The 27,570-nt window shown below is 35.4% G+C and overlaps 1 protein-coding gene across 4 annotated transcripts in view; it reads right to left on the reverse strand.

Moving 5' to 3' along the window:
- The window catches only part of ANKIB1 (ankyrin repeat and IBR domain containing 1), a 152,405-nt gene that overhangs the window by 76,258 nt on the left and 48,577 nt on the right, over positions 1–27,570 (reverse strand). For 2 of the 4 annotated variants that reach the window (XM_072651494.1, XM_072651493.1), the window contains exons 2-4: positions 26,706–26,975; positions 14,825–15,125; positions 2,203–2,385 (exon numbers count right to left, since the gene is read on the reverse strand). In XM_072651494.1, the coding sequence (XP_072507595.1) occupies positions 2,203–2,385; positions 14,825–15,125; positions 26,706–26,893 (672 nt within the window). In that variant the 5' untranslated portion in view covers positions 26,894–26,975. Of the gene's footprint in view, positions 1–2,202; positions 2,386–13,985; positions 14,804–14,824; positions 15,126–26,705; positions 26,976–27,570 lie in introns of those variants that run through there. The other 2 variants (XM_072651495.1, XM_072651497.1) reach the window with 2 other exon arrangements.

Below are 27,570 nucleotides of genomic sequence, written 5' to 3' on the forward strand. Positions count from 1 at the left end.
AAAAAGAGATAAGTAGAAAAAATATATTAATCAATGTCAATACTACACATTTACTTACAATGAACAGAATCAAAGGGAGAAATACACCACGTAACTATAATACTAGGGACCATTAGTTGAGATTTAGACAAAACTAAAACACAAACAAGAATGTAAGGATCTGAATAGAACTTTAAAAAACTACAAGCTAACTGAAGATTACTGAAGGGTAATACGCTCAGCTGTACATGGCACCTTTACAATACTGACCATATTTTAAAGAAAAAAATGTAGAAAAACTCAACATTGCATATTTAAAACAAAATAAGAATTACATACTCTTAAAGACTTTAAAATCAATTAGCAACTGTGTAACATAATTCTAAAGAATAAGCAACAGAAAATTTCAGCAAAGTAAATGACAGATGACAATAGTAATAATCTCATTACAGCTGCAGAAAAATCTTTTCTGACAAAACATGACACCTTTTTATGTTCAAAGTATTAGTAAGTATAGGAATAAATGGATCACTTCTTAACATGGTAAATAGTATCTCTCTAAAACTAAGAGTTAACATCTGTAACAGAGGAATGCAATAAATTCCAATTCCAATAAAAATCACAAATAATGATTAATAACTGAAATAATTGTTCATGTGTGGGCAAAACCAATATAATAAAAATGACAATTCTTCCTAAACCAATCTATATATTCAATGCCACCCCCACTAAATTACCAAAAATTATTTTACTTCATTAAAAAAATAATAAAATTCATTTGTAAGAACAAAAGGTCAAGAATATCACAGGAATTAACGGGGGAGGGAAAGTAAAGAAAGGAGATTTAACAGAACCAGACCTTAAACTGTACGATACGAGCTACTGGCTAGGAAACAAACAGGTGGATCAGGGAAACAGAGTAGATATGTAACACACAGTAAATGATTATAGTAAGTAAAGTTTTAAAATAAGGATTTAAGTTTAATTATTATCAGACTTACAGAAAAGAATTCATGAACAAACAAGAGACAGACAGCACTGTCAGATGTAAAATGGATAATTGTGACTATATTAAATTAAAGAGGTTTTGTACAAATAAAATCAGTGTGGCCAAGATTAGAAAGAAAGCAGAAATTTAGGGAAAACTTTTTATAGACAGTTTCTCTGATAAAAGACTCATATTTCAAATACATAGAATACTTTGTCAAATTTTAAGAATGAGTCATTCCCCACCTGATAATCAAAGGATATGAACAGGCAGTTTTTTAGTGAAGAAATCAATTAATCATTATGAATCATATGAAAATGTAATCATATGAAAAAATTATCTTAAATCATTACTGATTAGAGAAATGCACATTAAAACAACTCTGAGGTATCACCTCTTACCTTTCAGACTGGCCAAAATGATAGGAGGGGAAAATGGAAAAATCTGAAACACTAATACACTGCTGGTTGAACTGTAAACCGAGTCAACCATTTTGGAGAGCGATCTGGAATTAGGCTCAAAGAGTTATAAAACTGTGTATATCCCTTGATCCAGAAATACTACTATTAGGTCTGTTTCCCAAGGTAATCAGGGAAAAAGGAAAAGAACTTTTATGTTCTAAAATATTTATAGCAATTCTCTTTGTGGTGGCAAAAGAACTGGAAACTGAAGGGATGCCCATCAAGTGGGGAATGACTAAACAAGTTATAGAATATTATTGTGATGGAATTTCCTATGCTTTAAGAAATAATGTGCAGATTGATTTTAGAAAAACATGAAGACTTGCGTGAAATAATGAAGAGTGAATTGAGCACAGCCATGAGAACACTGTATACAATAACAGCAATATTTTTTGAAGACTGTGGATTTAAGTTATTGAGTATTATTCTATGAAGAAGGATGCTATCCACCTCTAAAGAAGAATTGATAAATAGAAGTATTTTACACACACACACACACACACACACACACACACACACACCCCATGTCAAATGGTTGCCTTTCTAGTGCGCAGTGGGGAGGAAAGGAAGGAGACAGTTCGAAACTTTAGAATATAATAAAAAAAAAATTTTAAATTGTTTAAAAAGAGAGATAAAGGATGTCCACTGACATGACCACTATCTGATACAGTTCTAGAAATGCTAGCTGTAGTAGTAAGACAAGACAGGCTAAATATCTTGATAAAAAGAAAACAAAATTATCATTCTTTGAATGAGGGTTTCTTTACAGATTACCTCTCTTTTGTCCAAAGCAGCGTATTCAGCTTCTATGTCTTCAGCTTCTGGGTCCCTTGAGAAAACCATCTGAGATTCAAGATTGAGGGCCAGGTCTTTGTGGTGTTGCTTCTCAGCACAATCACAAGGAGTATCTTTATTTTCATTCTCAGCAAACAAATCTCCACCGTGTTTTACTAAAAGCTTAAAAAAAATATTAAGACCAATCAATTACAGATTTAAAGGAAAGTAAAAACAATACACGATATTCAAATAGCCCTTATTGTGTATGTGTGTGTATGTATGTGTATACACACACACACACACACACACACACACACACGGGCAATTAGCACTAATTTTAACCCAATTTAGAAGCAATTATTAAGAACCTGTTATGTGTAAGATCTGAGAAGTAACAGCATAGCTGTGATTGGAGTCAGAAAGACCTGGGGTTTGAGTCCCACCTCTGACACACACTAACTATGTGACTTTGGGCCAATCACATAACCTGTGTGTCACAGGCAACTCTATGAGATTACAAATTGTACAGAACATGTTGGTCTACAAGAGTAGAGGGAAATTCCTCTTTCAGAGTTCCTTACAATAAATGAAAAAATTTGGAAGCCACTGTCATTATACTTCTTATTCAGCTGTAACAAGGGCACATCATTCAGCAAAACTATCTAGTCATTCAGTAAATATTTCCTGGACATCTAGTATGTGCAAGATATCACATTAAGCACTGAGAAGTAATAAATTTAAACCCTGGTCCCCAGCCCATTGCATATATAAATACCTCTTCTCATTCAAAGTGTTAGGTAAGTACAGCTTATGGGAGCAGCTAGGTGGTGTAGAAGATTGAGTGCTGGGCCTGGAGTCAGGAGGAAATGAGTTCAAATCCAGCCTCAAGACTCTTACTAGTTGTGTGATCCTGAGCATGTCACTTAACCCTGTTTCCCTCAGTTTCCTCACCTATAAAATGAGCGGGAGAAGGAAATGGCAAAACCACTTCTCTATCTGCCAAGAAAATACTAAATGGGGTCATGAAGAGTTGGTCGTAGCTGAAATGCCTTAACAACTTCTGGGAGAAGAGAAAATGAGCTTCCCCCCTAGTCTAGCCTAGTTTAATGGTACAGACTAGGCCTTCCTCTCATATCCTTTAGCTACTGCAACCCTTCCCCCAACCCATGAAATCAGCCTTCAGGCCTTAGCAGCTGGCCTTTTCTCTTGAGGGGTTAATCACTTTTCACACTCTACAAATATACTGCGTAGATAAATTTGTTTGTGATCCATCAGGTATAATCTGCAGGTGCCAGTTACATTAAAATATTCAATTTGGCCAAGGTGTTGGGAAGGAGTGAAAACTAAACAGGCCTAAATTTCACTGAGTTGTCTATCTAATAAGGATCTTCTACAGGAAAGCACAATGTTTGAAAAGATCCGTCAAATGTTAATGACAACTTCCAGAAGACTATAAGAATTTAGCTCCATACTAGTCCAGTAAAGCTACAGTGATCATTGGATTTTTTCCTAAGTATTTGGAAAAGTTTTTGGATGAACTTGTTCACTGCTTCTTCATAGAATATCAGCAGAAAATTCTTTCCCCAGTCCTCTTAATACCTATAGCAGGGACCAGTTTGTGGGAGACTCCTTGGCAGGGCTGGTATCATTTTAGTAACTCATTTTATTATTGATATTACAAGCAGTGAGGACACTACTGCTTAAATGTTGAAAGCATTTATTAGAGGTTTGAAATGTCATGTAAAGTTAGTCTGATAGAAGCTCTCAACCCCATCCCTTTTGTGTTGGATGGGTTATGGTTTGCTGCCACACAGGCACTGCAGGGATCATCTCCTCTTCCTTGCTGTGCTCACACCCTAACAGTGCCTCACATATGGCAGATATTGAATTTTTGTTAAAGTTGTTTACATAATTATATGATCAATGTGCACAATAGTCTCAGACTAATACATCTGTCCACTTTATGGGATTTAGAACACAAAATTCACTATTTTAAATTATAAAGGTTTACATTATTACTTCTTACTACAGCTGTTTGTGTTATTTCACCAACACCACCCTAGGGATACATGTAACATTAATATTTGTATATACCACATATTTGTATATACCCAGCATAGTAACATATATATATAGTAGGTGCTTAACAGAAATGTTTTAATTAATTGGTCTTAAATCCCCAATAAAATCACACCACAAGTGTATAACACATTTACAGTCCATAATCCCATGTCTGCTTTACTTTTATTTAATCAATAATATGGAATAAATTTTTACTATATTGGAGATTTTGAAGCCTAAAGAACAAAATGAAAAAGTGATAAGCTTCTAGTTTTAAAGAAGAAAATGAGTATCACATTCTATCAAAGGGAAAGAGAACAGAATAAAAGCAATATATTTGCTCTAGTATTTTTCTTCTTCTTATCTTACTACCACTTTGTCAACCTCAGTACATTTAAGAAAAAAATGACAAAAATTTTTCTTGCTGGTTGCAATTAAAGGTATTGACACAGCTGAGTCTAATGGATCTCTTGAGCTGAGAGGTGCTCTGAGCTATACTGAATTAAGTTAATTGGCTATTCATACTAAACTCAACATTAATATAAATGGAAAGCTCCAAGGAACAGGTTGCCTAAGAAGGGGTGAACTGGTTCAGGTTCGAAAGAAAGCAGGTCAAAGCTTCTTGAGCTGGTCTGACTGACACCAAGCCCCGAAGTGTCTCCTACACTGCCAACCTGGGGGAGACAAGGAGTCCCAGTCTTTAAAAAAGAAAAAAAAATGACACATTTTTAAAAAGGTGAAATAAGGAAAAAAGAAATGTTTTCTTTGCTGAATTCTTTCCTTTCTGTTTTCTTTGCTTCAGAAAACAGAAATGGGTGCATCTCACTGCACTTTTGATTCAGCCGTTTTCTTTTTCCTTTTTATCTTACTTTTCTTAATGTTCATTGTTCTTATGTCATTTGCACATATATGAATATTGTGTTCCTCTTCCCTATACAATCAACCTTCCTTTGTAATAACAAATTAGAAAGAGGAAAAAAGTAACTAAAGAAAACCAACCAATACATTCATAGTATTGGAGAGTAAATGCAACATTCCAAATCCATAGTTTTCTATCTCTGCAAAGAGGAAGATTCAGTTTTAACAATTTTCTAAAGCAAAATTTGGTCATTATAACTACCTAATATACTTGGTTTCAATTTTTAATGTATTCTTTCCATTTTATCACTGAAGTCAAGTATGATTTTCCTGAATCTAATTATTTCACATTGCATCAGTTTGTGCTCTCCTATGCTACTGAATTCTTCAGTTTGTTATAGAATAGTAATATTCATGTAAAAACATTTAGACAGTCCTCAATATAAAGCTTTACTAGCTTAAAACTGCCCTAAGACTTTTGGGACACCTTATATTTCAATGGATAATTACACCAATAATGTACACACTTTCTTCAAATAGTACAAACCACAACCCAACTATACTTTCTCATCAAATAGAATTATTTTCTATCCCCTGCATAGAAAATCCACACGCTTTATGCATGATCAGTCTTTCTCTTAAGTATTTTAATCTTCTATGAATACCAAGGAACCACTCAGGAGATACCTGTCTGTAATCCTTTGTCCTCATTAGATAACTGACCCAACATCTTTTAATGACTACACATTTCTCAGATTTAATCCTTTCTAAATTGCACCACCTTTCATTCCCCTGCCTTCCTAAGTCATCATGAGTAAGGTGCTGAAACCTTAACACAACTATCATCTTTCCAATGTTCTTTCAGTCACCTACAATTTTAATTCTTCAGATACTCTGGCACTGCATAATTTGCAGATGTATATCACTAAAAGAATACAGGTGTTAAAAATTAGGTTTACTGACAGGGATGTGCTTGTGATCCTTGAAGGCAATTTGGAACTTCCCAAATGAAATCCAACCTAGTATCTTTTTTGTATTTAATTCTAGGTTCATCTCACTATTCATAGGAGTACACATGTACTTATAGGCTGCCTATCTAATTGCAAATAACAGTCTAGACAATAGACACTTTTCATCCATCTGGTTTTTCCAATGTAAACTGCTGAGTTGGTCATGGATTTCATTCAGGAGGTCTGTAGTATGCTGGGGGGCTTGCTGGAGTCAGTATGATGCTACTGGCAAACAGAAGCACCTAAAAGACCTCATCCTCTAAGCATTTAAATGGCATTATTTATGACAGTGGTAAACACGCATGTCTGACAAACTCATCCCTGTTTTCCTAAACACATCTGAAACAACTTACTAGAGAACAGTTCTTAAGGCTGTCTTTGATTTGCTAAGTCAGAAACTTAAAAAACCAACAGGATCTTGGATAGTCTATGTCTTCAGGAAAGTAGAAGTCTGTGACCACGTGGTATGCTATCAAAAAGTGATACAATCATTCTCATCAAGAATTTACAGAGATGAGACAACAGGCTTGTGGGTTGTAGTTACAAACTTGATCTTTCTTTTTCAGTACTGCTGGCAGAGATCTGTCAGCATTGTTCCTTTAATTTGGGTATCCTGAACAATCAATTCCTCTCTCTCAAAATTACGCTGCCTTTGGCATGGTTTTCCAGCTACATATCTTTCTGATTCAATTGCTTTCCCTGGCTTTGTCTTCTTTAATGCAATTTTCACTCTGTCTGAGAGACACAAGTACTAAGCACAAATATTATGGTTTTGTAATCAATGATGAAAATAGAATGTTATGGAAGGGCTGGCAAAGGTTACCTTTTGGGTCAATTTATCACCTGCCTGCCAATTTTACCCCAAAATATTCTTAAAATACATGGCTGGATTTCACAAGCTTCCTTTAGACTTGTTTTCCCTCAGTTTTATAAGAGTTTAGAGTTAGGGCTCCTCTGTCCACCACTCTCCTCTGTAATACCTTGAAAATTATATTCTAAACCTTTGTTGACATTGGCTTCATTTAGTGCTTGAAAAAGTGATCAGGTATTGCTGGCTAAAGAGTTTTCTAGACTCTCACTTTTTGTTGTGGTTATAAAACTAGTTACTGATTTATCAGAGTCCATGTCTTTTTTTTTTATCTAGTTCCCAATTTTCATCATGAATAAAGAGCTACTCAGATTAAGTATGGTTAGAGTTCATGAAATTAGCTGTAATATGTTCATCACATCTTGCTCCTTTCTCCATAGTAGTGATTGTGACCACCTAGGAAAAGGGGGATTCTTAGATTATATGAGGATGACAATACAGTCAGTACTGACTTTTGTATCTCTTTACATCACAATTCATCTCCCTATACCCAGTCTGGCCAACTCCTTGTCTAAGTTCCCAAGTTGAATTCGATCTGGCAAAGAAACAATGGACAAATGAAAAGATCATTGCACAAATTGCTAAAAGATCTTCCTCCTTTAGTCCACAGATATTTAATGTCCAACTTAATTGAGACTTTAAAGAAAAGTAGACCTTAAAAATATCGCTTTTCAATCTTATTATAAATTACCTCTATTTAAATACTTCTTTCACAAATTCAATGATATAAAAATCTTTAATTAAAGATTTCTTGCTCCATGCCAACTGTTGCAGTTAGTCAGTATACACACGCTCTTTTTATTCTACCATTCTATGTATGCCATGTAAGTGATTGTAATGAAAATTTCCAAGAAACTCAATGTGATGTGTGGTAGGTCCATTCCAAAATAATTATATATAACATATTTACTTAGAAATCATGCACTGGAAGAAGGGTAGAATATAATATCTAACTATTTAATCTGTATGGTCCAAAATAAGTTAGAATTATAAGTAATGGACATTTAGATAGAAATTTAAGGTTTACAGGATCTTTTACCTATGATACCTCATTTAAGCCTCATAACAGCCCTGTGAGAAAAATATGAGCATCATTAGCTCCATTTAGATGTAAGAAAGCAAACTCAGAGAGACTAAATGAAAATTTACCCACGATCATCTTTCATCTGAATATGGAGTATAAGAAGTAAGATTAAAATCCAGGCATTTCTAAATCTAAATCCACAAAGCTATCTCTCTAAAATTCCTATTTATATTACCAATAATCATAACATAAACTTGTCAGCTATGGCTGATGTACTGGTTAGTTTTGCTAAATTAACTTTATTTGCTGTTTAAAAAACATCTTTGTTACAAAGGATAGCTTGTTGAGAAAAGGAAGTTACTTTCAAGTGAATATGATATAAAAACATAAAGTTATCAATAAAAATTATATAGCATTTTGAAAATTAAACATTTTAATCCCCCAGATAATTTCTTAGTCAATTAAGACCATCCTTTAAGATTCAACAACTATACATACATATATGCAGAAGTCAAAGAAGCTTTTCCAATCCTCAATATCATGCTGGGATAGAATTAAGTTCTTTTCCACTATTAACCAACAAAAAGGATTTTGCTCAAATCAAAATGTTTAAAGTATGAAGTATTTTACTTTACGATACCACTAAGGATAAGATCATACAATTTTAGCACTGGAAGAGAAATTTGTAGATTACTTAATTCAACATCCTCATTTTGAAGATAAGGAAACTAAGGCTAAGGGATGTTTAATTACTTAAAGTTAAAAGAGATTGACAGAGCTAGGACCAGTGCCCAATTTTAGTATCTCCTGCTTCCCTTTTAAATCAAAATAAATAAAATGTGAATATTTCTAAAATGCATTTTATTTTAATGGGAAATAAAATCTTCACTGAAGCTTCAAACCTTCATATTCACATTCAGTGACTTAATGTTTCCACAGCTAAAGACCAACATAAAGGAGTAACGGTGAGGAAAGTTGCTTAATACAAGTCAACAAATTGTATGACCAGTGATGACAGATCTGATAGTTCCTGAGTCTTTCCCATCTTCTTTTCAGTAAAAGGCTGTGGGACTGTCTGAAGACGTGTGGGATATCTTAAGATTTCTTCCATCCCAAAGATTCTGTGTTACATAACAGGTCACATTTAATTCTATTTAACTTATTCAATCATGCTTGAAATCACAAGGAATCTGAAAACCAATGTTTTCAATGCACATATATATATACACATACTGAACACACACATGCTTTCTTTGCAAAACTCAGTTTAACAAGCTGTAACATCAAATTATATTTACTGGTGTGTAGAAGACTTCAAGAAATGTGAGAAAAAGTACATACTAAAATTTATGAAGTGTTACAGAAGGCCAATTTTTTCATAAGGTAGGCTGGAATGATCTCTATGATCAACAATTAGTCTAACAGCTGCTAAGGTAATTTATAGGGCCCTCTGCCAAAAACATTTTCCATACAGCCAAAGATGTTTAAAGATAATAGCACTGAAAGCAGTCTCTTAAATCTGCTGCTCGTGTAACTTCATCTGGTGAGATGATATACGTGTAGACAAACAGAAAACCATATGGGAAGGGGTGCTGAAAGGTAGGTACTACGTGCTTTTGTGCCCAGTCAATAGAGGGTATCAGTATGTGAGACTATTTTAAAATGGACCTACCACACACCACATGGAGTTTGAGGAAAGTTTAGACTCACATGCATAATGAAAATATAAAAAAATAAATGATACATTCTTAAGAGTCTAGGACTTTTGAAGTATAAATGAATATGATAAAGTGTGTTATAAATAGTATATTAAAGGTTACTAAAAGGCTTAATTATCAAGTTAGGCAGGAAGTATTATAAATTCTTACTATAAGGAAAATGTCACGTTCTTTATAATCATTGACTATTGTTCAAAGATTTTATGTATCCTGTGAAATTAAATCCACCACAAGTCCTTTCATGGCCTATGATCTCATTCCGTGTGGCTGTTCTTATCACCAACACAGACAAGAATCCTTCCATGCTATTTCATTCTGGGCATTTTTTGTTTGTATTTGTCCCAAAGAAATACATAATACAGAGAGATAGTGAGGGAAGAGATGTAACTATTAGCCTGTTAGTCAGTCTTTTATCATTTCTAGAGGTCTAGCCTGCCTACTTTTCCTGTCACATATGTGTTCTATGTTACCTTGAATGCTAACTCTTGGGTATAAGCCATTGTTGATTATGTGTTGCACCACATTTAAACACAATACTGCCCTCTGGATTATTTGGTGTATATTAGTGGAGGAGGGGAATAAGTGGTCTCAGATTTATTTTTTTTCTAATGAAATAATCTTAGAGATAGAAGAAATTCTAGAGGTCATTTAATCCAACTCCTGTCTAAAGGATGAATCCTTTCTGTTATTTCAGAGGCTAGAGGTAATCAGTCTCTTCTGCTCATTTGCCAACATTAGTTGTAAGGTTCTAAAAACAACCGATTATATGGTTAAGTGGTGTTATTACAAAACAAAGAAGTAGACTCAGAGTTCAATGTCTAACTTACTTATGAAAATAGATTGAATCTCACTTTTTGATTTGTCTGAAAGGACTAGGAAATGCTAACTTGGTCAGGGATCTGATGGCTGAGTTCATAGGGAGTCTTTCTGCACTCTTAGATTAGCCTTTTGGGGAAGGCCCAATTATCCAAAAATAATACTGAAAGAAGCTCCTGTTATCCTGGTTGACAGGTAAGGAACAAAGTCTATGCAGAAGTTATTTATTGGAATATTTGCTGGAAATATTACAAAAGGGGGGAAAAACTATTGAATTTTTTTTTATAAAGGCAAGAAATGAATTGTGAAATGGTTCAAAGACTATTAACCAAGCTATCCACTAAATAACCTGCTTTCTCCCTCCTCCCCAAAATAGAAATTCTCCTTTATACCAAATAAATATAACAAAGTGAAATAAATCAGCATATTGGCTTCTGTGTAGATTATTCTCATAAAATGTTACAGAAACAAAAAGCAGGCATATACAGTGTCCTTCTTGGTCACATGTAAAAGAACTGTTTTTATTCTTTTGGAATCTTCTGTTTTAAATTATATTAAAAATAAAATATATCACTAACTGCACATCTGTTAACTTTTTGTTTTCTTAAAATTTCCTGCTCTTTCAGGTAACCTGAAAACTCATCCTGGAACATATTGTAGCACAGATTTCTTCTGTCTATATGGTCATAATGAATTCTCCTACCCAACTTCACCTTCTTAAATACATTAATATCTTTAGCGCTTTGTAACATAGTTACATAATAATAATGACACTATCATCACCAATGAAAACAGATCAATTTACAAAACTGTCAAAAGTTCTGTTTAATTTCACATGTTGTCCTCCTTGTACTAATACACCTTTTCAGGATGATTTGGTTTAGGCAATGTATTATGCCAAATTCTCTTCAAGCTAATTTTCTCTTCAACTGCTTATTTTTCTTTTGTGAAGCAATACGGCTTTTGATTTTCCATTATCCTTCTCCAAAATGTTTTGCAAATAAGCTTATCCACTAAAGAGCTGTCCTTGGTGGTGATCTTGTACCTTATAGGGAATCAAGTTTCTGCTGGATGAGATGTTTTCTAGGCTTTTTCAACCATCTTGTTGTGGTGAATCATATTATCAGTTAAACAATTTTAAAAAATGATGTTAACCAAAGTCAGCATCTTTAACTTTGGTTATATGTAATTTTTATTAGAGTACTGTTTGTTTAAATGGGTAGGATTTGAAGTCATGTAATCAAATGAAGCATTTTTACCCTACTTTCTCCAGTTATCTATTAGTTATCATTTGCCTGGTTTTCCTCCTCCTGCTCTGGAAACACTCATCAAATCAATACAATCATTTCTGGAAACGGCATGTCAAATTCCCTATGATTCCACTCACTGTTCCTGTGCCTTTCAAGACTAAAACATCTGTTCTGGCTATTACTATCCTGGATTCGCTGTTTTTCCCAATTGAGACATAACTGCCTTAAGGGTAGACTGTTTTCCTTTTTGTATTTGTACCATCAATATGTAAACATAGCGTCTGGGTACAAAGTAATAAGCACTTAAAAATGCATTTTCATTCATCCACTGAAGCATTTGTATACATGTTGACTGGGCCTGGATCTTTGCTGTTACATATCATATAATGTGAAGTTAAAAACATGTGATAGGAAATTATTAATGCTCTTAAGAATATATCTTAAAAAATTATCTGTTACATGACATGATCCCTTTGGGAGGAGGTAGATTTAGGAATAAAGGGGTAAATCCAGACCATGTAAAAAGCAAAAGATATTAAAATCTACTTAAAGAGTGTATTTTAAAACATAATAACACCAGAGCAATATAACACAAAACACTGTGATAAGCTATACTAAGAAGAGTAGCTTGTTAAGAATATTAATATTCAGGTATTGGAAAATCAACTCATTTCTTCCAATGCACAAGAGAAGGAATCAACTGGCTTTCTCAACCCTGAAGCTTGCGAAGAAAAAGCCAGAAATCTTTTTGAAAAGAATGCTGCTCCAATTTTATAGTTATCAGGTATGGATGTCATTGTACTCAAGAAAGATTAGGAGGGACAAGCCAAGAAGCTTCTAGAATTAACGGAAAACTCAGACAAAAAGTGAAGCACACTTTATTGGAAGCCAGCATATTTGAATGAATTCTATAAACAAATATTGCTAGTTACCCAAACAGGAAGATACAGCAATTGATGTGTAGTGTTGAAAGGCAATAGTTTATTGCCAACATAACCAGTAAGGATACCAGTTTCTATGGCTGGATGCCTATCAAAATAAGCTTATAAAAAGAGATCTCACATTTTATTTGCTGTTTGTTAAGTTCCGTCTTTTTAAAACAATTAAGACAGAGCTGGGCCCAGGCTTCTGGACCAGTGTTTATCAAACTGGTCTTTAATCTTGAAGAACTGACTGTGTTACAAAGAGGGAGAACAAGAAAGCTAGGTGCGATGTTTTGTGGAAGAGCAGGGTAACTTTGGGGAATCTGGTTACCTGGGTAGCTCTAACTATGTGCTTATATCCCTGGGGAAGAATCTTGCTTAAACACTTGGCTACATGACAATCTCTAGGAAGACTGAGGGAACAGCATTTTCTAAAAGGTCTGGGCAAACACACCACTGTGTTTTAAAGTCAATAAAAGCGCCATCTTTGACACACAAACGTCTGTATTTCTGCATATTCTCTCTGGCTTGTGCCAGAAGTTAGGGGAATTATGTTGGTTATGGTCTTAGCACTCTTCACTTGGCCTTCATCCCCGACATCCATTCGGCTGTCACGCCTCTCTGGCCTACATCATAGAAGACCATCACCCTCACTGAGGGTCTTACCATATTTTCTAGCCTGAGTCAGCCTAACTGATCTACTTTTCAACTCAGTGTCACGTTGCCCTCAAGTAGAGTACTGTGCCTGACTATGCCATTCCCTGCTCAAGTACCGCCTCTCAGGTAGAAGACAAAGCCTGCTAAGTGTGGCGCTTATGCTCTCAGATTCTCTGTGTTACTCTCCCTTTTTCTGAATCCAGCTAAACTGAAGTACTTGTTCTCAGAACAGCACTCTGTCTCCTTCTTCCAGGATGTTGCTTTTGCAAGCTTTTTTTTCCTTTTGCAGCTTTTTCCATAAATCCTTTTGCCTAGGTCTTATCTCCTACTCACCAAACAAGATGAGACCTTCTTAGAAGATTATTCTTGGATAACTAGAAATTGCCAAAATGCACTCCACTGTCATTTAGTCCCTCTTCAAATCTTAAACTCCTTTAAGGCATAACTGGTGTCTTATTCAGGGGAAGCCTTTCCTGATCATATCTCCAATTTACCCTGAAAATATTTTGTACGTACACAATTGTCTCCTCTGATGGAATACATACTACTGGAAGGAAAGGAGGCCTTTTGCTTTCTTTGTCTCCCCAGCACTTACCACAGTGCCTTGCACAGCTCGATGATGTTAATCTCCTGGCTTGCGAGGGCTCTCTCCCTCTCTTCAAATTACCTTGCATTTACTAATCTTTATAAATGTTGTATCTTGCAGCAGAAGGCAAGCTCCTTGGGTCAGGTGTCGTTTTTCATTTCCTTTTTGTCTCCCCAGCACTCTAACATGTTAAGATTTAAAACAGATTTTTTCCCTAGCAAATAGGTGTCCATACTATGGCTGGAGAAGGTAGAGAAACTGGTAGCAGTCAAGTTCTATCAGAGTCATATCTGGGAAAGGACCTCTACGACACTACTGTTACCCAGGCAGGCGTGGAGTGCTGACATTTACAATAAAGAGGTGACTTCTGCCAGTGTATACTTAAGCCACAACTATATTGTCCTTTTGTGGCTTTGGTTGTTTATACAAAAAGATTTACATCCAGGTAAGTGTCCAAAGTTTGACAAAAATATGGCTTCACTGTTAAGGTTTCTAGGGAAGCTTGCCTAACATAAGCATGTCTGTTTCTCCCCAATATGTTAATACACAAGAAGAAAGGTGAGGTGACAGCACATTTTGTTTGTATTTCTTTCCCTCTCCAAGTCCTGTGCATTGGGGCTGTATTTGGTACTACACCCTGGGGGTAGGGAGAAAGCCATTTTCCTAAGGAAATTCTGAGCAAACTAGTAAGTATCAGAGGCAGGATTGAGGTCTTCTGATTCCAAAATCAATGTTCTTTCCATTAATATCAAGACAGGTAACACTATGAACATACTGGCAGTTGATGGACATGAACTATGCCACACATCTGGCCATACAGAACGGACGCACAAGCATCTAAAGTTTACCTCTACACAGGTTTTCATCCCTGAGGCAGCAGCATAGTGCAAAGGTGTGTTTTTTTTGTTATCAACAGCATCAATAGCTGCTCTTTCATATTCGCCTTGGTCAAGCTTTGCTCCTTTCCATTTTAAGATCATTCGGAGACAATCCGCTCTTCTGAAATCGTCTTCAGAGGGACGTGCCAAGCGAGGATGAAGGGCTCCCTCCGAGATCATGATTTGAGGCCCCATACACAACAGGTGCATAGATGTTTCATTGTGCACATTCCGCTTATTTGGATTTCCATCTCTAACAAAAAGAAAGGTCCTATAATGGTAAAGGGGGGAAAAGTATAAAAGCTAGTAAGCATTTAGCCTGTTATTTTTTCTTCTTATGTAATATACATGTTATATTCAAAGGGATAATCTTCTCAGGCCTCAAATCAGATATCCTTTTTAAAGCATATGATTCATTACTGATTTTAGTAGATATACTATTTAGCATGGAAAATATTACAAAAATTTACGTAATCACATGAAGAGCTTGAAACATATCAATAGCTTTGGCTGCCAGTATTTCCATTTTTTTGGTGGGGGGAGGAACTTCAGTTGTGTTTCTCTTCTATAAATACTTATTTGCCAAAGTTAGTGATGAAAATATGTTGTTAGGCTGAGAAAAGATACTACTACATGAAGCTGAGATTGTATTCTTACCTTTGAAAACACTCATATAAGTTAACGTCATTAGACAGGCTTTAGCACAACACGGTAGACATTTATACTGTCTGATTATCTAAATTTGGTAGCTAATACTGTTTCTTCAAATGTGATCACTGATGCCCCAGAGAACAACTTATAAGAGACTCATTTCAAGTCAATATATTTGGAAAAATGAGCTATTAGCAAGGCAAATAAAACAAACAATGATTCTATCAGAAGTTATTAATGAAACATGGACTCTGATAACTTCTGAAAGTGGGTTCCGACTTGGGAATTTGTTGCTCATTCTTCATTAAGACCAAATGTCTCTAAATGATTCACCAGATTTGGACAAAGTATTTTAGGCATTATTTGGCAATTAAAATATAAGCCCATTTTACCTTCTGATACATAGATCTCTATACAACATTTATGCCTCTAAGATAATTCTTCTACAACCAAAAAAAACCAAACAAACCAAAAAACCTTCAACAAGTATAAAATAGCTTTTTTGCAAAACATTATATCATCCCTTCAGTCCAAACATTACCTCAAAAGATCACACGCTGAAGTGAACCTTGTCTTCTAAAAGTATGACAGAAAAATATAAAAATATTGTTCTATAAAAGAAACCAAAGGAGGACCGATTTTGTAAATAAAGGTCAATTTAAAGTTAATTACTATTCCTACATCAAGAATTATCAAAAGACTATTATGGAAATTACAAGTTATCAGTCCCCAGGTACCCAAAGATCAACTCAGTGATACTTAGCACAAATTAATAGTTGAGCACCAAAACCCTTGTGGATTGACTGAAGGGGCGTAACACATCGTCCTCATCATCATCGCTAACATTTATGTAGCATTTATATGTGACAGGTGTTGTACTAAGTGCTTTACAATTTTCATCTCATTTGATCCTTATAGGAAGTCTGAGGTCTATTATTATCTTCACTTTATAGGTAAAGAAACAGGTAACAGAAGTTAAATGACTTGTCCAATGTCACACAGCTAATAAATATCTGAGGCAAAATTTGAACTCGTCTTCCTGACTCTAGGTCCAGCTCTTGTCCACTGTACCACCTAGTTACCTAACTAAGGAGATATCATATCATAGGTACTTCTTAATAATCAGGAAAAGTTTATTACCTCAGAAAGTTAAACTTTTGGACAACAAAGTTTCTAAGTATCTACTTTAAATAAGAAATGCTAGCAACTAGGGCAATTCTAGTAGCTCTAGGCCTTTTGTCAGAAGCTCAGCTGATCTTAAGTTGGCATGACGAAGTTAAGTTTAAACTGGTGATTTGATTTTGAAAAAATCATAGTCATATTTATATCTGAACAATTCTTCTAACTTGAAGTTCACAAACAGAAAGTGAAGAATGGTTAGTGAATCATGAAACTGAATAGAAACAGTGAGACAAAAAGGAAGGAAGAGCGACCTTGGATGCATGGCCATTATTTGACATCTACTGCATGTTACTCAGAGTGAGGCACTAAAAATGCCAATGCCTTAGACAACTCTTGAGGACTTTAAGTCATTAAACAGTTGCTGATCTTCACTGTTACAGTGTAAGGTAGAACTGATTCACTAAGAGGTAGGTAGAAAAAGGAAAAAAAGGAGATTATAGACAATATAGGGGTAATAACTTAGGAAAGAACTGGGAGGGCATGGCGAGTATGAAAAAAGAATGATAGGGCAAAATGGAATAATAAAAGATTATGATCAAATAAAGGACATTTCAGAGTTCATGGAGATGGAATGCCTGTAGGTGACAGTAAGATTGAGACACACTGTCTGTGTATAATTGAGTTAGTGTTGAGAAGTGAGTCATGGAAATTGAACAGACTGAAAAACTAAAAGTTAGGGTATTTGAGAGGTTTTCAATATATATATATATTTGATTCCATTGATATGAATGCAAAAGTTGGGATCAGGAAAAGAATGGTAAACCAGTCATTGAACTCATTAAGGAAAGATGAGTATCCTAGGAAGCTGATAGATAACAGACATCAGGTTTTGGATGAGTGACAAATTTGCATATCATGAACCTCAGAATAGTGAGTGATGGTGATAGAGGGAAAGTCTAGAATAGGCAATGAGGAACAAGGAATATTCCAACTGTCCCACCATGATCAACGAATGTAGAGTGTGCGAGGGGTGGGAAAAGGAGTTGTGAAAACACAGCCTGTACTAAAAAGGGTAGCAAAAGGAAGCAGGGACATCAGGAGACGGTCTATTTTCAGAGAGTGACAGAAAGAATGGGAAAAAAAGCTTGTTGATTACGGAACAGGCATCCCAGAAGGCACAGTGGAAACGAGTGAGACATGTGAGACTTCAGTTGAGGTCAAAGGTATGATAGTAAATGCTTAACAACGAGCCAGGATTGAGAGAGAGCAGGCAGGGCCAAAAATAGGACACCTTTAAATTTAATCTGCTTTATTAACATTTTCTCTCTCACTTCCTAGAGTCCAAGACAATCAACAAAACAACAAATCAAGCCCTGATTATAATGTTTACAATTTCTGAGGTGTAAATGCTCTTGCTGAAAATTTAACAACTGGGCTCTTGATAGCCACAGCCTCTAGCATGCATACCCCTGAATGAAATGAACAGGAATAAGGGAGGAGGGTAGTATGGAATGGGGTTTATAGATCAGTAGATGGATCACAGAGACAGGAAGTATATAAGGGGTCAGAGTATGCTAACCACTGAGAAATAAATCCAGAGGAACATGATTAGATTCTTCAAGATCTTCCCTTAAGATCCAACCTCCTAGCAGGTTCATCTACCTCAAAGCTGGAAGGAACAGAAGGAAGTCTGGGTGGATTCTGGGCCTGCACTGGCATTTTCACTGGCTGTTGACCATGCCCTGAATTCTCTCTCCTCATCATCTCCTGGTTTCCTTGACTTTCTTCAAGTCCCAGTTAAAATCTCATCTTCTACAGGAAGTCTTACCTTATCCCCCTTAATTCTACTGCCTTCCCTTGGTTGATTATTTACAATTTATCCTGTCTGCAGCTTGTTTGCATGCTGTCTTCCCCAGTAGACTGTGAACTCCTGGAGGGTCACGGGCTGTCTTTTATCTTCCTTGTATCTCCAGCACTTAAAAAGGGGCCTGATACACAATGGGTTAACAATAAATGTTAACTGTTTGAATTAAGTACTACTAATGTTTTTTAACAGAAAGCTCTTTAGAATGTTAACACAAGTTGTGTTATGAAGTGAATCAAAATACTTACAAATACATTTAATTAATAATAATAGTATATATATATGTATATATATGTATATATATATATATATATATAGTGTATATGATATAAGATCTACTTGATTCTAAGATCCTAAATCCACCAATAGACTTTACAAATGAAATTCAGACTTTTCAAAGTTTAGTTACTTAGAAAATATAAGATTATTCTGAGAATATTTTTAATAAATAAAACATCTAAATTCTATAAATGATACTATAAGAAAAATTAGCCAACATACTAAGAAAAATCAGAAGCACTGAACCCTGTTTCTAATGTTTAAGGGATATTGACCACTAACATACTATGAAATTTTGAAAGCCACAACATGGGGACATCAACACTACCTAGTGTTCAAATCAAAACCAGGCCAATACAGGAAAGTATTCCAAATTCAAAAGAATTTCATTAGGGGTATGTTGGAGAACAGTGGAATAAGTTCTCCTCTGTACTTTCCAAGAGGACTCTGAAGAGAAAAGAAAAGGCATTTTTAACATATTTTTTTTTTAAAAAGGAATTTCCCTTTGGCAATCCTATGTCCCAAATTTTGATATGGAAAATACACTCACTATAGCTATCAATTCCAAAGGCCTCCCATGTAGGATTTTTACTAATTAAAAAAAAAAAATCACAAGCATTACAAAACAGATTCTTGTTGAACATATTTTGCAAGGACTCTTTAATTGAACTTTACTAATTTTGCTGCAATTATGCTGCAAATCAATCAATCAGTTAACAGTTATGATGCAACTGCAGTGTGTCAGGCACCATACTAAGCACTTGGGATACAAAAAGAGGCAAAAGACAGTCCCTGCCCTAAAGGACCTTACAATCTCATGGGGGAGATGATATGCAAATAAATATATACAAGCAAGCTATACACAGGATAAATCACACTTAACAGAGAGAAGAATTTAAAAGGGTTGGTGAAGGCATCCTGTAGAAGGTGGGGTCTTAGTTGGGACTTAAAAGAAGCCAGGGAAGTCAGTAGCTGGAACTTAGGAGGGAGAGCATTCTAGGCCTGAAGAAAGTTGGTTCTAGAAGTCTGTGATTTCAGAACACTGAATTCTAAGTGCAAAATATGGAGATGTTTGAATAAAAGGGGGGTAAAGGAGTGAGGGAATATAGCTAGCAGGCCAAGTCATTATTACTACAAAATGTCATGGGTCATTCTGTTCAGAAATCACTAAAACCAAGGTTTAGTTGTTATCAACTTTTTCTAGAATGGGAAAAAATCCAAAACAACAAACTGCCCACCTCTGCCTAATACGTAAAAGGCATAAATTTAACTATTTTGTAATAATTAAAAAGTCTTATTCTTTATTTACTTATTTCTTTATGAAATAATTCTCTGAACTCTCAACTTGTAAGCAATTATTTTTATATTTACTATTTCAAAATAGAAAGGATTTTCCTATAATTCAAAAACTTGTCAAATACAAGAAGGATCTGTAAAATAGGAAATGGACTAGAGTACTTCAAAGTATTCATTCCTCTCTAACTTTATGATTCAATTATCTGAAGAACTTTTGCCATAGCACACAATTAAGGAATACCAGTTTCCAAACAATGACTTAAGTTTCTGATGGCCATCTACCATTCTTCAACGAGAATGATTTTAGTTTTAGATTTCTACTTGTTTTAGTATGCTATTTTCCTCATCGGTAAAACGAAGAAGGTGGAACTAGGTAATTTTTAAGGCCCTTTCCAGTTCTAAATTTATGAGCCAATAAACTATCAGACAAAATAACTGTTTTAATATCAACTCCACCTTCACTGAAAGAAAATACTTACAAAATATTGTTTGTGAGGGGAAAAAGGTAGACATTTAACTCTACTCATCAATCTTGTTGCAGGGAATTCAATTTCTAACAGACGCAACCCTAGACTACTTGATGTGTCTGAAGAGATGGAACCACTGTTGCTGTTGCTACACTACCAGTTAAGAAAAAAATAAGAGGTCTAATGGCTTTATTTGTCCAAGACAAATCATGAAGGGTAAAGTCTAGTCTTCCACACTACTTCTCAGATGTCAGTAATCAAATTTATATCACATAGTTAATTCATAGCAATACGATGCACAGATCTCAGAAGCATTGGCACAATGAGTCACATGCAACAGAAGGGTAAAATTAAGATGACTACCAGGCCAGGTTAAATACAATGAAGTATGTGAATGTATGATTAAGGAAAAAAGTAGCTGTTAAAATTTTCATGTGGGAAAGGAAGAAAATCAAGCATGGGATAAAATTCTGGAGAAGTTTCCAAGTTGTACTCAATATAACCCTGATGGCATATGTGGTAAAAAAAAAAAAAACCCTCAATCAATAACACAAATCTTGATTAGGACTTAAGGCAATTATACATTTAATATCAAAGAAACATCTATATTTTATGCAGCACTAAACACAACATCCTAGTGTTAGTAACCAGGGTTAATTATTTGTTCCAACAGCAACTATTAATTTAAAATGTCTGGGTTTATAATTCCTTATGTTTTAAGTCTAAATCCATGTAAAGTAACAATCAAGAATACTAAGGTGGTAAATAACACTAGAATAAGGGAGATAAGAGTTGTGTAGTCTATGATGCAACTATGATGCAAATTAGCTATATTCAAGTTCAGAATATTAATGGTTTGAATAGTGAACATCATTGAACAAAGAAAAACAAAGTCTGCAAATGCCATGAAAAGGATTATATGACCAAAATTTTAAAGATGAAAGGGCCCTTTAAAGATTATATCCTATAACTCCAAGCCTCTATTTTAGAACAGACTTGCACAACTAAAAAATATGTGAATTTATGGGTTATACTATTTAATGTTTTATTAAATCCTTGAGAACAAGTAAGATCTTTGCCATGTAAAATACTTCACATATGGATTCCAACCTACTCTTTCAAACTTATTACATGTCATTCCCATACACATTCTCCCACCTCATAATCATATACAATTTCATCTCCATTCTCCATGCCTTTTCATCTGTAGTGCACTTAGCACGGTGCTAGCATACAGTAGACTCTAAATAAATGCCCATTACCTACCCCCACCAGCAATGTCTATAATGCTCTCCCTTCTCACTTTTACTAAACAATTCCTCAGTTCAACTCTTTTTTGTTTCTAAGACATGTCCAAGTCTTCGTGACTTCCTTCTTGAACTGGAAAAAAAAGGAAAAAATGAGTTGGTGGCTGACAGACAACCATTGGATGTGGTGGTGGATGGAACATTTTGATACTGGATGAAAACTGAAATAGGTTGCTGAATGATGGTGGTAAAGGGATTATCTGCAATTGGCAAGGGAGGATAGAAGCAGGGAAAAGAGCATGATAACTCCTCTCTAGGATTAGTGAGTCATGAGATATAGGTGAAGGTCCAATCAGAGGTAGAGAGGAGGGTCAGGGATAGTGTCACACAAAGTAAAAGCTCTAAGACAACAGGAACCTTTTCATTTTTGTCTCTATGGCCCCACTGTTTAGCACAAAATAGGTGTTTAATAAATGCTTTTTGATGGAAGCATTCATTTTAATGAGGAACAAACAAATGTATACTTTCCGGTATATTATTCAGCTAAAACTACATACTTTTTTACCAACCAGGTTATAATCAAAGCAATATGCTCTAACCTTAGAATTCTGGCAATCAAGTGTGGATAAGTGAGAACCCATAAAAAGCCTGACTTATTATCATTACCTGTGAAATCAGGACTTGGGGAGGGGAGAGGGGGGAAGGCAGAAATACCTACAGTTTCATAAAAGAAAAAATAAATTAATAAGCATTTATTAAGCATCTATCTTCTATGTGCCAGGGGAGGCCCTGTCTATTTAAGCCTGCCCTGGAGCCCAAGGAACATTACCAGCATCAAGCTGCCTGCTAGGCAAAAGACTCCTTCCATCTTAGGCTCCACAGTCACCCTTAGCTCTTAACTGGTTTCCTATTCTTCTGCCTGCTGTGAGATGGGCTTCTTGGGATCGAACAGGACATAAAATCACTGGTCAACCTTGAAAACAAGGTTGAGGGAGGACCTACAACAGTTTGGTCTCATGCCTCCCTTTATACACCGCTCTCTAATACATCTTAGGCCCCCTTCTCTTTCGCCTCAATTTGCCTTACCTCAACTCAACTCTATACAAAGGATTCTCAGACCTCTATCTCGAGCCTTAAAAACTCTCCTGAATTCCAGGCCTCCATCATCAGTTGTCTGTCAGCTCAAACTGGATGTGCCCTGGGCATCTTCCTCTCAAACCCTCCCTTCTTCCAAGCTTTTCCATTACTGCCAAGGGTACTACCATCCTTCCACCCAGGCAGTCTAACACATAAATTTGAAACTCACATATCCTACATATCCAACCAGGTGCCAAATATTCAAACCTCACAATTCTTAAATCTGTCCTTTCTCCACTCACAAAGCCACTATCCTAGTATCAGATCACCTAACATTGATGAAATAACATATGCAGTAAGGTACTCTGCAAAAATGAAAGCACTATGAAAATTCTAGTTATTACAGCCTTTTTACTAGTCTCCCCACTTCAGGTCTCTCCCACTCCAATCCACTGTCTACTCAGTTGCCAAGGAGATTTTTCTCAAGAGCACCTCTGACAATGACAACTGCTCCTGTGGCTTGCTATCACACCCCAGGATCAAATGTAAGATCCTTTTTGGCCTTTGAAGTTTTTTATAACCTGACCCCTTCCTGCTTTTCAGGTCTCTTTATACGAACTCTGTGATCCAGCTACCTTGACCCACAGGCAATCCCCCACAGACATTCCTCCTCCTGTCTCTATGGCTTTGCAACTACCCCAGGTCTAGAATGCCTCCCCTCTTCTTCTTTCTGCCCAAGCTAAGTCTGCTGCAGTCCCACCATCTATAAGAGACCTCCTCCAAGTCATTGTTCCCATCCCTGCCCCTGATGCTAATTTCATTATTCCAACGTTTTCCTCCCCATGAGATCAAGAGCTTCCAAAGGGCGGGGCTCTTTTTAACTTTCTTTGTATCCCCTGTACTTAGCTTAGTGTTTGGAATACAGTAAGAGCTTTACTAAATTATTGTTGATTGCTAGGTGCTGGAGAGAAAAAACTAAAAAGAAACAATCCTTACATTCAAAGAGCAAGGTTATCAGAAAGTTTCATTTTTAAGGAAAACAATAAAATCGCTAATAATGTATTTAAGCTTTAACTGATCCATGCTGAGAGTTAGTAGACTTATAAGTGGAACAGAAGACATTATTCTTAAATTCTAAGAATTTACTCCTTGGTTAAGGTTAAAGATAGAATTCTCATGCATGAACATGAGAGACTTGAAAAGCAAGGTATGATCAAGTGCCACAAGTGCACTAAGTAGATCTCAACAGGAGATGAAAGGAAGTGATTCAGAGAGCGACAAAGTCTTACAAGATAAGCAGCCAAAGAGGAGAGACAACATTTCAGAATGTAGGGTTAACATTAGCAAAGGAAGAGAGGCTGGCATGAGTAGGCTTTGGTGGAAGATAGTGAAGAGATGACTGACTGGAATGGGGGGGTTGATGAGGGAAAACCCATGAAATTTGAAAGGATAAACTGGGCAAGACCATGAAGGGTCAGTAGGTACTTCATCATGAAGGTGATTGAATCAAAGTTAGATTAGTCTGGCGTGTATTATTTATAGAAAGAAGAAACTGAAAATGGAGCAGTGATTTAGGAAGCTACAGAAGGAATCCAGTCTTGGATAAGAATAGTAATATACTGGTAGTAATAGGGAAGAGAGAAGACAAGATGTATCTAAGAAACAATTTTTAAATGGAACTGAACAGATTCGGTAACAGCTTGGATAAAGAGTGAAAGAGAGATTACCATTAAAAATGCAAAGCTGTCTGGATTAGGTTACCAAGAGAATGGAGCTGTCACCGACACAGTGTTTTTATGTCTGCACTAAAAGGTTTCAAGAAACATCCCTCATGAAACATTTAAATCACTTTGCCTTGCACTAAAGCACTGTTGTTTTTTTATAATGATCTACTCTCATTAGCAATAATACGACATTTGTAATTTACCACTTATATATCAGAAAAACTATGTCCAAAATTGGTAATAATACTTAGGATACAGTCCAAAAAAGAGTGGTCAGGCCTATGTACAAAAGAAATTACAATGGATATAATACAGTTTTTAAAACACTGAGACATCAATTTTCAAGGTGATTCAATTCATCAAATATTTATTAAACACCTACTCAGTGTTAGGTATCATGCTAGGTGTTGAGTACAAAGAAAAATGAAATGGGCCCAGCTCATAAGCATCTATTGTTCTACCATTCCAAACAAAAGAAAGGAAAAGATAACTTATCAAAAGATAACCTATTATATTAGAGGAGGGGGTAACTCAAGAGGACCACAACTATGAACTCAAGCTTCTTTCTTATCTTGAAAATATCTTTACAAAAATGCTTTACATGTGAATCAGGAACACTGAAAGCATGATAATAGAAGGCACAGGATTTCACAGGTGATTTTCTAAAATTGTGGTCACACAACTAAGTTATGGAGCAAAAGATCCTAATGTAGTTACTGATTTTGAATGCTTATGAAACATACTTTACATTCTAGAGGAAAAAAAGATTTCAAATTATACCATGACATGAAGATAAATGAATAGTCTATCAATATGTATAAATTGGGCACATACTACAGATACACCCAGAAATAAGCAAAGGTTAGATTGTAATTTGGACAATCTCAAAAATACTTTTAGATTATCCCAAACTCTTTAACAGTCACATCACCTGGAGAATAATGCTATGAATAATGGCGCACCAGAAGAACTTGGAATAATGTAAGTTCTTCTTAAGCTGCTTTGAGAACCTCCCAAGTAACTCAAAGGGTAATGGAAAGCTCCAAAGTAGAGGGGAAGTGGTCCAGGGGTCACCAAGCACAGGTGTGACCTATTCCACACAGCAAATAGGAGAGACAACAAATGAACCATTTGAGTGATTCAACAGCATAGATCAAAGACTCTTGATCTTGTCATGCCCCTTCTACAAGTGTGACTAAGCCCAGAGAACTCCCTCAGAGTGATGTTTTAAATACATAAAACAAAATACATAAGATTGTAAAGGAAATCAATTTCAAACTATTATAAAAACATTTTTTAAAAAGTCCATAGGCGTCAGGTTAAAAGTCCATACCCCAAATATATAAAAATCTAAAGGAAACATTTAACAAGAAAACACAGACAAAAACGATTAAAAAAAAAATAGGGCACAGAAGAATAATAACAATATTGATGGATTGAGTATCAACACTGGTGAAATAATGGATCCTTCAAAATATCATAATAAAGCTGATACAAATAAGTATTTTTATTTTTCAGTGCTTTTCCAATAGCTAAGTCTCCGTCTCTTACTTTGTTAGAATTAAAACGTTCTGAATTTCAAAGGTTTGTATTATGGGAAATGAAATTCTTACTAAATATTTAACAAAAATTTGTGGCCTATTCCTCCCCTCCCAAAAGACTCTTTACAAAAGTATTAGACATAATTGAAAGATACTATTAAGGGAAAATATATAAAAAAACTTGATTCCCTAATAGATAAATGTTCTGGTAGGAGTGCTGGGTGTAGAAACTCACTCCTCCCTTCATTTGTATTGCAAATTGCAGCTATCTCCAGCTTAGTAAGTAAATCCTGGGAATTTTTCAGAAGCTCACAAAGATGAAACAACTTGTCCAAAGTCTCACAGATAGTAATTATAAGTGGCAGGATTTGAACCCATAACTTCCTGACTCCAAGTTCAATAACCAAGTTCAACAACTCCAAGTTCACTACATCATAATGCCTCTACACGACAATTTAAATGTTCTAGGAAAAATTATCAATTAATGCGATGTATGTGACTTCTCAGAAGACATGTTCAAACACAGTATCAAAATGTGTGTGTGTGTGATTCTATAGCCAAATAAACTTGCAATAACACTCACCCTAATATTCGGTTCATTCCATGTCTAGCAGCATAGTGTAATGGAGTATTGTGCTGGTAAGGCTCCCCATAAGATGTATTTGGATCAAGGGATTCTTTTAGCTGAGGGTTGCTCTCATATATTTGGTAGGCCAAGTTTTCATCTCCATTGATAAGCGCTTTGCGGAATTTGGTGGTTGTATTTCCCATGTTGTTACCCTGGTAGCTAGTGGCACCTTTTCCCTTTCCCCTTCAGCCACTCCTTGAGTGCTTTTGCAACATGCTTCACATTCTAAAGAAGAAGAAAAAGATTTCAAATTAGGTTGTAAAATTATATTCATGAAGAGACTTTTCTTAAGAAAATATCACACTTAGAAACTAACTTCAGTTTAAAAAAATACAAGAGGAAGAAAACCAGGTTAAAAATTTTATTTAAATAAAAAATTCACAAAAATATTTAATGGTGCACAAATTAACTTTCTGTTAAACTGTAACATCGTTCCATGCACACACTGTTTAAAAACTATGCACAGGCTTTGTACTTTGTCCTATAAAATGAACTTTAAAATAGAAGTTTTCCAACTTGTCTCTGTTGAGTCAAGAAAAATCTGGTTGAGCACCCCTGTAATTCATCTACCAACCTCACATGGACACAACTCATGCTGCAGAGTGGACAATTTGATACAGTTGAAATCATTGGTAATTTTCCTTATATACCTTATTGTAGAATGAAGCTTAACCCTTGAGTAAAGGAAATGCAAAAATACTCAATCTTATAAAGAAACTAAAAAAGGAGAAGAGGTATTCAAATATATGCAATACCACTCAATACAATGGGTAAAAGAGATACTTGAAAGGATCATTAGAATTTAGAAAATCTTTATTTT

Source organism: Notamacropus eugenii, chromosome 3, assembly GCF_028372415.1.
Source record: "Notamacropus eugenii isolate mMacEug1 chromosome 3, mMacEug1.pri_v2, whole genome shotgun sequence".
NCBI classification, from domain to species: domain Eukaryota; kingdom Metazoa; phylum Chordata; class Mammalia; order Diprotodontia; family Macropodidae; genus Notamacropus; species Notamacropus eugenii.